The following is a 13,049-nucleotide window of genomic DNA, read 5'->3' as shown; positions in this document are numbered from 1 at the left end:
TGGCTTCTTTTTGAGTGGGTTTCCTTCGTCAGAAGTAAGGGTAAAGTATTGACCAAAACATTTTTAATTTAGAATTGCGTGCCAAAATGCTTGAGTCTGCAGGCCTCTACAAGTGAGTCAAGACTCAAACTTAAAATGGTTTGTTCAACTACTTAATGGAAGTAAAGTTTATATTGAAATTATAGTTTAAGGCGATAATTAGATTTTTTTATTTCCACTAACCTGAGTCTGCTGCCATGCAACCAATGTCATTTTCAGAGACATTCTTGCTTTATATCAAATTAAAAAAATAGCAAGCCACATTGTCTACCTGTCTCCAATTGAAAATGTGTGGCGCATTAGAAAGTGCAAACTACAAAAATCATACCTGTCAACCTCTGCCGATAACTGCCCTTATAAATGATTATGATTCCCCTTACAAACCCCCAAAAAACCTTACAAACACCGTACGACCCTTTTTGGGGGTTTGTAAGGGGAATCATAATCATTTATAAGGGCAGTTATCAGCAGAGGTTGACAGGTATGAAAAATGGAGACAGACTCTTGAGCAACTAAAGTTGAACATCAAGCAAGAATGGGACAACCATTCCACCAACAAACTGCCAACAACTGTTGACAAAACAAAATATTTTCAAAAACAAAACAACAATGTAACAATTCGAACACCAGATACAGTTCTTGCTCTTTGTAGTGGATCGATTTGAACATAAGTTGTTTTACACAATCCCTTCACTTCAATACTTTGTAAGATTTTGAAATTGTATAAAACAATGTAACACCCTAAACCCTCTAAAAGCCTTCTACTATGCGAGTCAGGCGTTGATAAAACAACGTTTTCGGGGGTGAGGGAAAAAAAATCAAGCGTTAAAGGGATGGCACAATATTTGGAAGAGTGTTTAGAATGACAAAGAACAGATAAATATAATAATGCAATGTAAAAATGACATTATACAAGCTTATCAGTAATTCACATTCTTGGTGTACTTTATGCTATTGCAACATGATCACTCAACCAACCACACAGAAACTTTTAAACCCTCCCTTAAAGGCAACAATATGTAAAGCTACAGATTATAAGAGGTAAAGGACATTTAGGGTACTTCTCACATTTGGAGACCTCCATGCCATTACGGATCCTGTGCCAGTCTCCGGGTCAATTTCTTCTGAACAGACAGCTTTTTCCAATACTTTAAAAGAAGTTAAAAGGAACAAACAAACTAGGATAAATTGAAGCACATAGTATACACCGGGTTGATATTTTGTTCTTTGTTTTACAACCTGCAATATTTTATAACCGGTATGACATTACAGCATTTGAATGAAAATGTAATTTCCTGTCTTTTTTTTGTTTTATCATTATAATCACATAATTTAAGGAAAGATTGATGAATCTCATGGCTGCTTCAGACCTAAATGCTCTTCTTCAGAAATGACAATACAAGGCACACTCACAGGTGGTTTTCACGGTAAAGTTCATTCCAATCTTTGATACAATATTTTCCAAGCGCTTGTGCTGGAAGCATTTCATTGATGTGGGCCGAGGGGGTCATTTTCATTATGCTCTGATAGACCAGATCCTTACTCTTACTCTAGTCTTCACAGTGGTGGCTGATGATGTTGACTGCTCAGGTCTTGTACTGAGACACATACAGTAGCTGCGGCAAAAATCTAAGGATCATCTGCTGTTGACTGTAAAATCTATGTACAGACAAACAACAAGTCCTATATTACACATGATAGCCAGTCCCATTGGGTGACATGACTGTAAATCTCAGTATTGAATATAACAATACTTACATACATTTACATACACGGAATGAAATAAATCAGCATTTTGAAACTAACTTCAAAATGTGCCATGATGCTGCACTCAATAATAATGTGATATTATGAACAGGAGGTATGCAAATGAAACAGCAGCGAATGCGCGCTGTTTAATTACACTATGTACACTGTGCACGTCATGGATAACACTACAATGACGTTTCTTTTTGGTAAAAGACTTGGAAGACAGCACTGCTCAGATTAAAGAGTTCTTGCTTTGGGATCCGGCGCTTTATATGACGTATTTGAGACGGAAGCAACCTGGCTTAAGCGAGGACCGGGAAAGGCATAGATTTTGGAAGGATAGACGAGGGGCATCTGAAGCGACTGGCGAAGAGAAAGAGGGGTAGAAGAGAGGCGCTGACTAATAGTCCCAGGTCCTGTGGGGGACTTGTTGATTATCGCCATGCCGGTGCCGTCAGGCCACGATGTAGGAAGGTGGCCGGTTTCGACACCCGGAGTCATCCATGATGACACCTTGCGGGTGAAATCATAGATTAGTTGCATTGACTTTAATAGAATGCTCGCTTCTACCTTATAATCGTAGACAAACACAGTGGAATCTCTAGAGTTAATAATCTATGTGGTCATCCTGGCTGAGCTACAACTGGTTTGAATTTTTTTAAAGGGCAAAGGGTTATCTTTAGCTATCATAAAACATGTATCAACTGAAAAGGCAATGATTTCCTGAGCTGCCAGAAGGTTAAGTTTGTTCTCCAGACTGAAGACTCGATAATCAGTCCTTAGATGTGAGATGGTAGTCTGTGGTTGTCTTCAAAAAGTCTATTCCAAATCATCAATTCAATCAGTCTTTCAAAGGTGTGAGCCTAGCTTTCGAGTGAATTTTATTCATTACTGAAACAGACTGTTATCATCATTGATGGGTGAATCTGTCTTTGGTTTCAGTGTTTCGCCATCTTCATCTTTTTGTGCAATCAGAATTTAGCTACTTTATGCTGCTTTCTGATTTGAATCTGCCCAGAGCAGAGCTGCTCACACTTTTTTGCTCCAAGATCTACTTTTTAAGGAGCCAACCTCCCCCCATCTACCGTGTTCAAGGAGCCAACCTCCCAAAAAGGGTTTGGGGCGGCCTTGATGTTGGTGGACGGCAGCTGAGACGTCTCACATTACCAACAAAGTGATCTTAAAAGAAGTTGTTCAACATCAAGGGAAAGACTGTGACAGGTCGTTTATATTAAGCCACCACACTTAGATCCTGATAAGACCTTAAAGATTATTAAATGAGACAGAGATGCACCTTCAAAAATGTGGGTATTGCAGTGAGCATATTGCGATGCCACAGTACAAACGAGACTTTGTTTAGGCCCGAAGGAAACTGACAGATTGGATCAAATCTTACTTTCAGGCAATCTACCAATAGTACCTTGGCAATCGACTGGTTGATCCCGATCAACGTAGTGAGTACCCCTGGCCCAGAGCCTTCAGAATCTAGAATGCAAGCGCTTTCCACAAATACAACATTATAATTTAAGTTTCTTTTTAAAATAATGAGATTTAACAATCACTACGCTAGGCTTTCCCAAGGACAACGGCTTTTTTTCCTTGACCTCTGATTAGTTGAGGCTAAACTGTCATTGACTGGTTGCCTTCTCGGTCTGACGGATTGAGTGGTTAGCACGTCGGCATCACGGCTCTGGGTTCAAATCCAGGTCGGTCCACCTGTGTAGAGCTTGCATGTTCTCTCCAAGCCTGCGTGGGTTTTCATCAGGTACTCCGGTTTCCTCCCACATTCCAAAATCATGCATGGTAGGCTGGCTGAACACTCTAAATTGCCCCTAGGTAGGTGGTGTGAGCGTGAATGGTTGTCAGTCTCCTTGTGCACTGCAATTGGCTGGCCACTATTTCAGCGTGTCCCTCACCTCGTGCCTGAAGTCAGCTGGGATGGGCTCCAGCATCCCCCGTGACCCTTGTGAGGTTAAGCGGTTCTTCCCTCCAAGAGTAAAAGCCTTTGTGGTTTACTGGATATTTTAAATTGTCATATGACATTGGTTTAATTTGAATTTTAGAAGTTTTATTTTTCCCCAACATCTTCAAATAACAAATTTTATTCACTGTACTACATGCGCCCCAGCTTTGTCCTGTTTGCTTTTATCCCCCTATACAGTGTTTGACATATTTAACATAGCGTACAGGTGATGCACTGGAAACTCACCTCTGAGGTACTTGCAAGCTGACCCGGCGCGACCATGTGACTCAACTGCCGCTGTCCCCCAATGTGCAGGGAGTTGGTACGCGGCCTCTGCGTCACAATAAGAACTTCCTGCGTCCAATCATCCATTAGTCTTTGCAGATCTTCAGGAAGGTTGATTTCACTAGCATTAATGGACGAGTAGGTGAAGGTGCCGGTCTTGTTATTGCTGTTATTGGCTTGAGCTTGTGCCAGTCCCATCACTGGCTGATGAGGTGGTGGCGTGGCACCAGTGGGAGGTTGGTGCGGTGGATTAACAACTCCTAACCCAGCACCGGCTCCTGGCATGATTAAAAAACACACACAGCAAAATTATTTGATAGTGATGACAGCAGTGATTCCAAGTCAAGGTGTAACAGTATATTTTAGATGCTAGAGTACGGATTATTAATGTGCCAGTGTATTTTCAAATTCCAATTAATCTGTCTGAAATGTATTATTTTTCATGCTGTTTGGCATCTGCGTATATTGATAGGCATAAGAATGAAATGTATGAGGTAAGAAACAATAATTCTGGTGCAATTACACAACAGAGTAACTTTGTGCTCAACTAAACAAGTATAAATCAATAGATACATTGAGATGAAATGGTCATTATTTTAGGATTCATATTTTTGTTTGCAGGTGTGCGTTAAGGGTGACTTAGATAAACAAAGGTTGGGAAACAGTGATGTACACGAGACAACCGTGAAGTCATTAACATTCATAAATCAACTACATACTGTTGCCTCGCTCTTTGCCGAGACACAGTCGCTTCAGTGTTGACCCTATGAGACAAAACACAGATTACAAAACTTGTCTGAAAAGTCCATTAGAGAAGTGTATGTGACAACAACATGATTTAAGAAGGCAGCTGAGCCACTAACTAAAAGAAAAAAAATGGAGTTAGAAGCACAGAAGTCAGCCTCCTTGAAAAGCTCAACAGCTAAGTGCAGCGTGAGAAGCAGAGAGGAAGGAAGGCAGATTTATGAATAGAAAAAAATAATGTGCATGCTCGCTATAATATCAATGCAATATGATTGGCTCAAACATACAGAACATAGATAATGTACACTCACTGAACCACCTAGACAATCTTTTGAGATGCTCATCAAAACTCATTCATTCATTTTCCGTACCGCTTATCTTCCCTCACAAGGGTCGCGGAAGTGCTTGAGCCTATCCCAGCCAACTGTGGGCAGTAGGCAGGGAACACCCTGAATTGGTCGACAGCCAATCGCAGGATACAAAGAGACGTACAAACATTCAGGATCACACTCATACTTAGAATAGGTTAAAATGTTCACATAGCCTACCATGCATGTTTTTGGCATGTAGGAGGAAACCAGATAAAACCCACGCAGGCACGAGGAGAACATGCAAACTCGTGGGTCGGAACCCACTATGGATTGAACCCTCGATCGCTGAACTGTTAGGCCCACGTGCTAACCACTCTGTAACTGTACCTTTCTCATTAAAATTCTACATTCAAAAAGATAAGTTATATTGCAGAACTATGAACATTGATGAACTAAAATGTAAATTATGTCATGGAATTAATTGAAAGAACATAGCAGTAACCATTGACACAAATTTCTTGTTATCACTTTAACAACAGAGTACACCGTTGCAGTTGTGGTACTGCGCATTATCATTCTGACAACTATTTGCTAGTATGTTATCTGCCTTATGATTCTAAGGAAAGCAACTAAAACATTAAAAACAAACATAACTTTTAATGTCGTTCATGTAATAAAACGTATTAGATGAGCACGTTAACGTTGTGGTCAGTGAGTGTTTAAACCTGTGGATTTGCGAAATTCCACTGAGATTCATGCATCCAAACAATAAATATTGTTTATCCAAAACTGACAGGCTGCGCTCCAAAGGTACCATCATTTTTGCTCAATATTTATAGTGGACATGTTAAATACAATTACTTTGACAGATGCCACTAGTTTATTTATGATGATATGTTTACTTCTTAATGTCCAATCACAATTTGTTGACAGTAGTCATTTGAATAAACAGACGCAAAAGTGGAAAAAAAACAAAAAACAAGCTGTGTTCAGAAGAAAGGAAACACGTTGGCAAGTATAACTGTAGAGAAAAACACATATGGAACATAAATGAAGCAGAGCAGCAAGAGAAGAGATACAAACAGATAGACAAAGGCACAGGCCCACTGAGAAATCTAGCTCTGGGCTTGCTACTGGATTTATAAGTCACTCTCTCGGGTGGTTGAGGGTAATTAGCCCAGCCTGTATAGGAGTATAATCAAAGAGGGGAGAAGACACCACAATAAGAAGAATAGATGTTAAAATATGATGGTCTGAATGTCACAAGGTTCTGTTATTATGCTGGTTCAAGAAAAGAAAAAAACAATTGTGCTAGTTTGGTGCACTGACCTAGGGTTGGGGGAGCTTGTGTGGTGGTGCCATCTCCAGGAAAGAGTCCAGCGTAAATGTTATCAGAGGACAAGGAGCCCTTGAGGGAACATGGCTGTTGAGTTTGCACGGGTTCCGAAGTGGAGTTGGGAATGTGACCGGGACAAAACGGTTCCCTTCCCTGGGGGGTGACGGATGCCCTGGCTGGAGATCCATTTAGACTCACAGTTGTCTCACCTGCTCCTGGGACAGCTAACATTTACATATGTGTCGGAGGGAAAACCTCTTAAAACTTACACAACATCAATAAGTAAGTCATTACGTCACACTAATAATAATAATAATGGTTTACTCAAATATGTAAGTCATTACATCACACTAATAATGATAATAATAATGGTTTACAAAAATAGGTAAGTCATTACGTCACATTAATATAAAATAATATTAATAATAATAATGGTTTACTCAAATATATAAGTCATTACATCACACTAATAATAATAATAATGGTTTACTCAAATATGAACACTTTTTAATTGCATCCTTCAGACAGCGCCTTCGTGTATAAATGTATTCTTAAATTCGGCTGTTCAGATTACTCATTGACCACTCGAATATCTCAGCTGGTGTAATGTGCATTTTATCAAGAATTTACCATGGTTACGAAAATAGCCAAATGATGGATGGGAAATGAGACAGTAACAATAAATTGTTATAATACTAACTTGTTTTGTTAGCATCACCAGTTTTATTGGTGACATGTCGAAATTGCTGCACCAGAGGGCTGAGGAGCTTTCCCGGTTTCAGCCTATGCTTGCCAGACCTTTTTCTGCGGCCTGCAGGCGGTGCTACGTGTGAAGACGTCAGGCCAGAGGGAGGGATTTTGCCAAGTTTAAAGTACAAAAGCTCCACTTCTCCTCTTTGATGGGCCTGCAACTCCGAGATCTCCCTCAAATGTCTAAAGGGATTGGGAGAAGAAAGTAAATTAGTACATTGAATTTAATCTATTTTATAGTGCACAACCTTATATGGCTGTACGATAATCATAATTATTTTTTTCTGCAATGTTTTCACACTTATCACCATTATTCATCTGTTCAGAGGAAAATGTGTAATGTTACTTCATTCATTGACATGGAAAAGGTTTTCATAGCAAAATGAAACTTTACAATGAATTATATATTTTGTTAAATAAGTGATAATAAAAAAAGAAACATTTTCCCTTAGAATTTAAATGCTAATGCTATAACTATGCTACTAGTTTAATGCCAATTGCTCCCAATCTATATCTATACTATTATATAAATCTATAATATTATATAAATGTCTGTCTGTGTCCGTTCGAGCTCTGTGTACTCTAATACGGCTGAACCGATTTTCATAAAAATTGACAGTTATACTTGTCTGGGAGTGACATAGGCTAGGTTTTGTGTCAAAACACCACCGATAAATATCGAAAATCGATAAACAAAAAAAATCGGGTTTCCGAAAAAAGTGTCCGATACAAACCAAATTTAGCACACGTTTGCAAGCTACCATCATAAGTGTTAATCCGGAGTTTCAAGATCATGGGTCCCTCAACAGCAAAGAAAATCGATAAAATATTCAGCAGGCACTACGTAGCCAGCTCGCGTGTCGGCTCTCCATCCAAGCTTTTCATAATGTCTCCGAAAACTCTGGCCAAAAACATTGTTTACAAACAAGTTCTAAACCCCCCCCCCCCAAAAACCTCTTCGCGCCAAGCTTCTAACCATCTTTGACACAATTCTTCTCCATTCCAACCCTATATGTAGTCAATAAAAACCCATTACGTATTCATTGTAGAACCCTATTAAAATGGTACGCATAAGGGAGCTTCAAATATCGCTCTTTGTAACAGCTCACGTCCTTCATCAAACCACCGATTTGGCCACTAAGTTAAATATCATACACTCGAACCAACTATTCCCCGTTATCAGATGGATGCCTATTACCAACACACGTACCAACAACCGGGCTCTTCTGCTTGTCCTAAATAAATCCAGCTGTGTGCTGCTCCTTTTGAGCCACTATAGCTTCACACCAGGATGCTCTTCATCACTTTTTTTGTACTATCATTTCATATGGTACTTAGTCAACTTAGCATAGCTTTAAACATGCACTCACACCCTGGTCCTTGGAATATTAATGACTGAGAAACTGCTTCATTCGATTAGCATCAGAGACTGCAATTTGCAAATAACCAACAACTAAATTCTTTGAAGCGTGACAGACAAAACCATAATCACAATTAGATATATACTTGTGCATGCCTATAATTTTGGGGGAAGAATCGGAGGAAACCACAGAGTGCCGGACATGAAAAAGAAAATATGTTCTGCTCACCTCTCCCGCAGTGTCTGCAGTTCCCTCTTCATGTCGGAGTCCTCCATCTCAGAGTCATTATCACTGCTTGCGTAGGCCGATCCATGAACGCCTCCATGTCTGCTCGGAGAGTCGGAGCTCTGCACGCTGCTGCTCCGCCCTGAACGTCTGAGGAAGGCCACTGCCCTCTTCATTAAGTCACTTCCTCTGCGCTCTGAGCGAGTTTGCCGACTCGGGGTAACTGGGGCCAGTTTGCCAGGGCTGCTCTCAGCCCCTGAGTCGGAAGAAGGAAAGCGAGCATGGACTGTGATGTCAACTGGTACTGAGGCTGAGGTGACTGTAGGAGGCAAGGAGCTCGCGTTAGACACAGAGGGAGGAGTGTCCAGGTAGAAGTCAGGTGGGGCAGAGTAGCGACTGCAACGTGTTCTTTGAGTGATGTCATCCTCTGTGCTGACCACAGAGAAGCGACCGATCGTGGTAGAGGGCGTCATCGTCTCAGAAGGTACACCGTAACTTGTGGGATGTGCTGGCCAGGCAACGCTGCTCCAGCTCCTTTGCTTAACATCACGTTTGTTGGCCACTTCAGGAGGAACTGAGATTATCTGACAAAAAAAGACATGATTGTAAGCTTTTATATTAAACAGGCATGTAAGGCGGGGCTCGGTTGTTTCCGTCAAACACACCTTAAACCGGCCTCTTGTCCCGGAGCAAGAGACGGAGTGAGAAACACGCCTTTTGGAATGGGACGCTGCGGATAATTTCAAGTTAAAAAAATGAAAATACAAATCAAAATGAAACGCAGAGATGCATGAACTGAAAAACACAATATTTTACAAAATTAAGTTATACTTAATGTACAGTAAAGTGCATACCACACACAGCTGAGTCACTTAGAGTGCTTAAACTATCCATTCTCTCTGGAATTTGAGGCTGAAAGAGATGGACAAAAATGGAAAGAGTCATGAGCGTATGTTGACTTCCAGCTATCACAAAATACATTTTCAGCAATTATAATTCTCTGTAGCTAAAGATACTTTTTGAGTACCATTTATAAACATACAAAACATACATTGTGTGAATGCATTAAATTATGAAATAAATTTACGTCAAATATGGATGGATGGATATATGTAGTAATACATTTCTTTCTTACCAATATATGCTATAAAACATGCGAGCATACGTATTTGATGATAAATGACAAATATCTGGGTTTTATCTGGGTACTCCGGTTTCCTCCCACATTCCAAAAACATACATGGCAGGCTGGTTGAACTCTCTAAATTGCCCATAGGTATGAATGGGAGTGGTTGTCTGTCTCGATGTGCCCTGCGATTGGCTGGCCACCAACTCAGGGTGTCCCCTGACTGGTGCCTGTAGTTAGCTTAGATAGGCTTCAGCACCCCTGCGTCCCTTGTGAGGATAAGCGATTCGGCAAATGAATGAATGACCAATTGAGCGAACCAAGCGTAGGAGCGTTCTGTAAAATCGAGTAAAACAAGAACATCAGCGAATGCTTGTTTTGTTCAAATGTATATTTTGGTAAACAGACATGAATAGATAACATTAATACGGAGGTAGTATTTGTGTTGAATAACAGTAATGCAGAGCTGCCAACTACTCCGGAATTTCAGGAGTTTACCCGGAAATGCAAGGCAAATTCTGGGACTCCGGACAACCTCCCTAAACACCGGAAATCCCCAAAAATTGTCACTTAATTTTTTTGGGAAGCAAGGATTTCGGAAAAGTACCAAGTTTCCAATTTAAATGCCTCGAAATTCACACCATCGCTACGGCTTCCACCATCTTCTTTTTACCAAGGTTTACAATGTCTTGCTACTGCAACCAAGAAATTTCCCGAATACGGGATGAAATAAAATTCTAATCTAATCTAATCTTGATTCAACTTCACTGTAAACTGGAATAATTCTGTAACATGAGTGCATTGTGAATCATCCGAGTTACAAGTTCTGACAAATGATTTGTCTTGTGCGACTTTAGCACGATTTTGCGTGAATCGCACTGAAATGGTGTCGACGGAGGTTGGCAGCTTTGATGATGTATTCTTTAACAGTGATCATCAAACCTACCAATTGTTCTCCTGCTCTGTAGCGACTCTCCTCCATGGGACCTGGTGTACTGTTTCCTGACCCTCCTGTGGCACTGTCTGGACCAGGAGGAGATTGGACATACTCAGTACCAGAACCTGGTGTCTCTGCAATACTTCCCGATGGATACATGGGAGCGTATTCCTGGTAGAGTAGGTTTCTTAGTTTCTCATCTAGTGTTTTAATTGTGCTGTCCACAAAGCCTCCACGGCCTAGTCGTGATTCACCATCTGACTCTCCATGTCCTGCAGAGTGCTGAGATGGTGCCGGGCTCTGGGGCAGTGATGACACTTTTGCTCCTCCCACACTGGAGAAAGGCTGGTGGAGTACCACAGGTTGCTGGGGGCGTTCACCACGTGCAGCGTAAGAGAGAGACAGTGACTCTTTGGCCGATCCTGGCTCCTGGGGTGGGAGAGGAGTAAGAGGGGAGCCACCCGCAGGGCTGCTCACATCGAGTGACAGTGGCATGACCAGAGGACAGCAGGGTATTTCCTCAGCCAGAGAAACGGGGCAAGCTATGTCAGTTATAATAGAACTAGAGTGGACAGGGGAAGTGGCACCCACAGGGGATCCTTGTAGTGTATCCATTTGAAAGGTGGTTTGTGGAGATGAAGTTGGCAAGGTTTGAGCTCTAGCTGGTTGTGCTTGATGCACACTGTTGAGCACCTCCATTGATGGGACCGACTGAAGAGCTGGGGGTGCAGACACCGGAGGAGATAGACTGGCCAAAAGGAGAGGGTCCGTATTCGACATAACAGGAGGGCTACAGAAACTATACACGTCATGGATAAAGCCCCCACTCCCACCAGACATTGTGGAGGATGAACCCTCCTCAGCTACAGGAGAAAAAAAAAACAAAGGTATCATAACAATGCTATGTTTATGTTTTTCATATTCTAGCATATTCGGATTTTTCACAGCAGATGCAAAAGAATCACCTCGCGATGTAGAAGGCCTGCAAGGCAGTTGCGTGTTGGCTGAACTGCTAGGAGACTGGGACATTGTACTCTCGGATGTAGGCTCCTGGCTGGAAAAGGGGGTCTCCTCCACTGGACATATTATGAACCACCGCTTTCCTGTGTGAAGAACTGTGATACCCATGAAATCAGAAAATGAACAGAAACTTAAAAGGTATTGTGAAGACTATATTTACCATTCTGCTGGTAGACTGGTTGGGTTGCTCCACACTGTTGAAGCTATAGTAGGACAATTGGAACAATTGTGATAAAGGTAAATTTCCCATAGTGCCTCACTAATGTGATTGCTCCATTCTTAATCACTATATGGACAAAAGTATTTCATGAAGAAAGACTATGTGAGCTGTTGGAGTATGTTTTGGGGAATGGTTTGCTATTAGTGAAGTCGAAGATGAAGATAAAAAAAATAGCCTGATAACAAAAATGAGTTTCAATTGTCATCTTGGAGAAACAGAAATTATACTCTACTCCACTATCATCACAAAGTAGGAAGGAAAACATCCAAAATGTCTTGACAATTTCAAGAAGAAACTGATACGTGTTAGGGTTTGAGTTTGTTACTGTTGGGTTCATTGGATGTTTTTGCCTCATAACTCCAGTTCTTGTTGGCCATTGATTTTACTTGATGCTTGTGTGTCGACTAAGCCTCTGCCTCATGTCACCCACATGTTCCTGATTGTCTTGCTTGTTACTCTCTGTCTGTCTATATAAGCCTTCAGTTTTCAGCCTGTCAGATCGTTGTCCATGTTACGTCACGTCATTGTCCATGTCAATTGTACATTTTGAATCCCCCGTCCGAGCCTGGTTCCTGGTTTGTTTGTAACTTTGTTTTTGAGATCTCTTTTGTTTGCCTCTGTTGCTTTTGTTTATACTTTATTCTTGGGACTTGACATTCAAACATTTTGGGTAATCCACTACCTCACATTTACTGAAAACATTACAGTACTCATGCCCATATAATGCAGGCACAATGGTTTATCATATTGAAAATTTGGTACTCGGTCGTTTTGTCGCCGGTCTTTTGGTCGCCGGTCTTTTGGCCGCCGGTCTTTTGGTTGCCGGTCTTTTGGTCGCTGGTCTTTTGGTCGCCCGGAAGGTTATTGATAATTACCGTTTAAATCGTTGCTCAAATTCCCTAAATACAAACTGCGAATTATTATTTAGTCATATTTAATGCCCTATTAATTATTAGGCTAAAGAAAAGCTCCAAATTTCCCGT

At 41.1% G+C, this 13,049-nt stretch overlaps 1 protein-coding gene across 4 annotated transcripts in view; it reads right to left on the bottom strand.

Moving 5' to 3' along the window:
- Window positions 1-873: 873 nt before the first annotated feature.
- The window catches only part of wnk2 (WNK lysine deficient protein kinase 2), a 30,414-nt gene continuing 18,238 nt past the window's right edge, over window positions 874-13,049 (bottom strand). For 3 of the 4 annotated variants that reach the window (XM_077602345.1, XM_077602348.1, XM_077602346.1), the window contains 12 exons: window positions 12,007-12,049; window positions 11,792-11,941; window positions 10,836-11,689; window positions 9,618-9,675; window positions 9,429-9,493; window positions 8,767-9,347; window positions 7,128-7,360; window positions 6,421-6,651; window positions 6,175-6,273; window positions 4,756-4,800; window positions 3,998-4,314; window positions 874-2,301 (listed from right to left, as the gene is read on the bottom strand). In XM_077602345.1, the coding sequence (XP_077458471.1) occupies window positions 2,026-2,301; window positions 3,998-4,314; window positions 4,756-4,800; window positions 6,175-6,273; window positions 6,421-6,651; window positions 7,128-7,360; window positions 8,767-9,347; window positions 9,429-9,493; window positions 9,618-9,675; window positions 10,836-11,689; window positions 11,792-11,941; window positions 12,007-12,049 (2,952 nt within the window). In that variant the 3' untranslated portion in view covers window positions 874-2,025. The remainder of the gene's footprint in view (window positions 2,302-3,997; window positions 4,315-4,755; window positions 4,801-6,174; window positions 6,274-6,420; window positions 6,652-7,127; window positions 7,361-8,766; window positions 9,348-9,428; window positions 9,494-9,617; window positions 9,676-10,835; window positions 11,690-11,791; window positions 11,942-12,006; window positions 12,050-13,049) is intronic. The other variant, XM_077602347.1, reaches the window with a different exon arrangement.

The sequence above is a fragment of the Stigmatopora argus genome, chromosome 6 (genome assembly GCF_051989625.1).
Source record: "Stigmatopora argus isolate UIUO_Sarg chromosome 6, RoL_Sarg_1.0, whole genome shotgun sequence".
NCBI classification, from domain to species: domain Eukaryota; kingdom Metazoa; phylum Chordata; class Actinopteri; order Syngnathiformes; family Syngnathidae; genus Stigmatopora; species Stigmatopora argus.
This window is presented reverse-complemented; position numbering and strand designations above follow the sequence as displayed.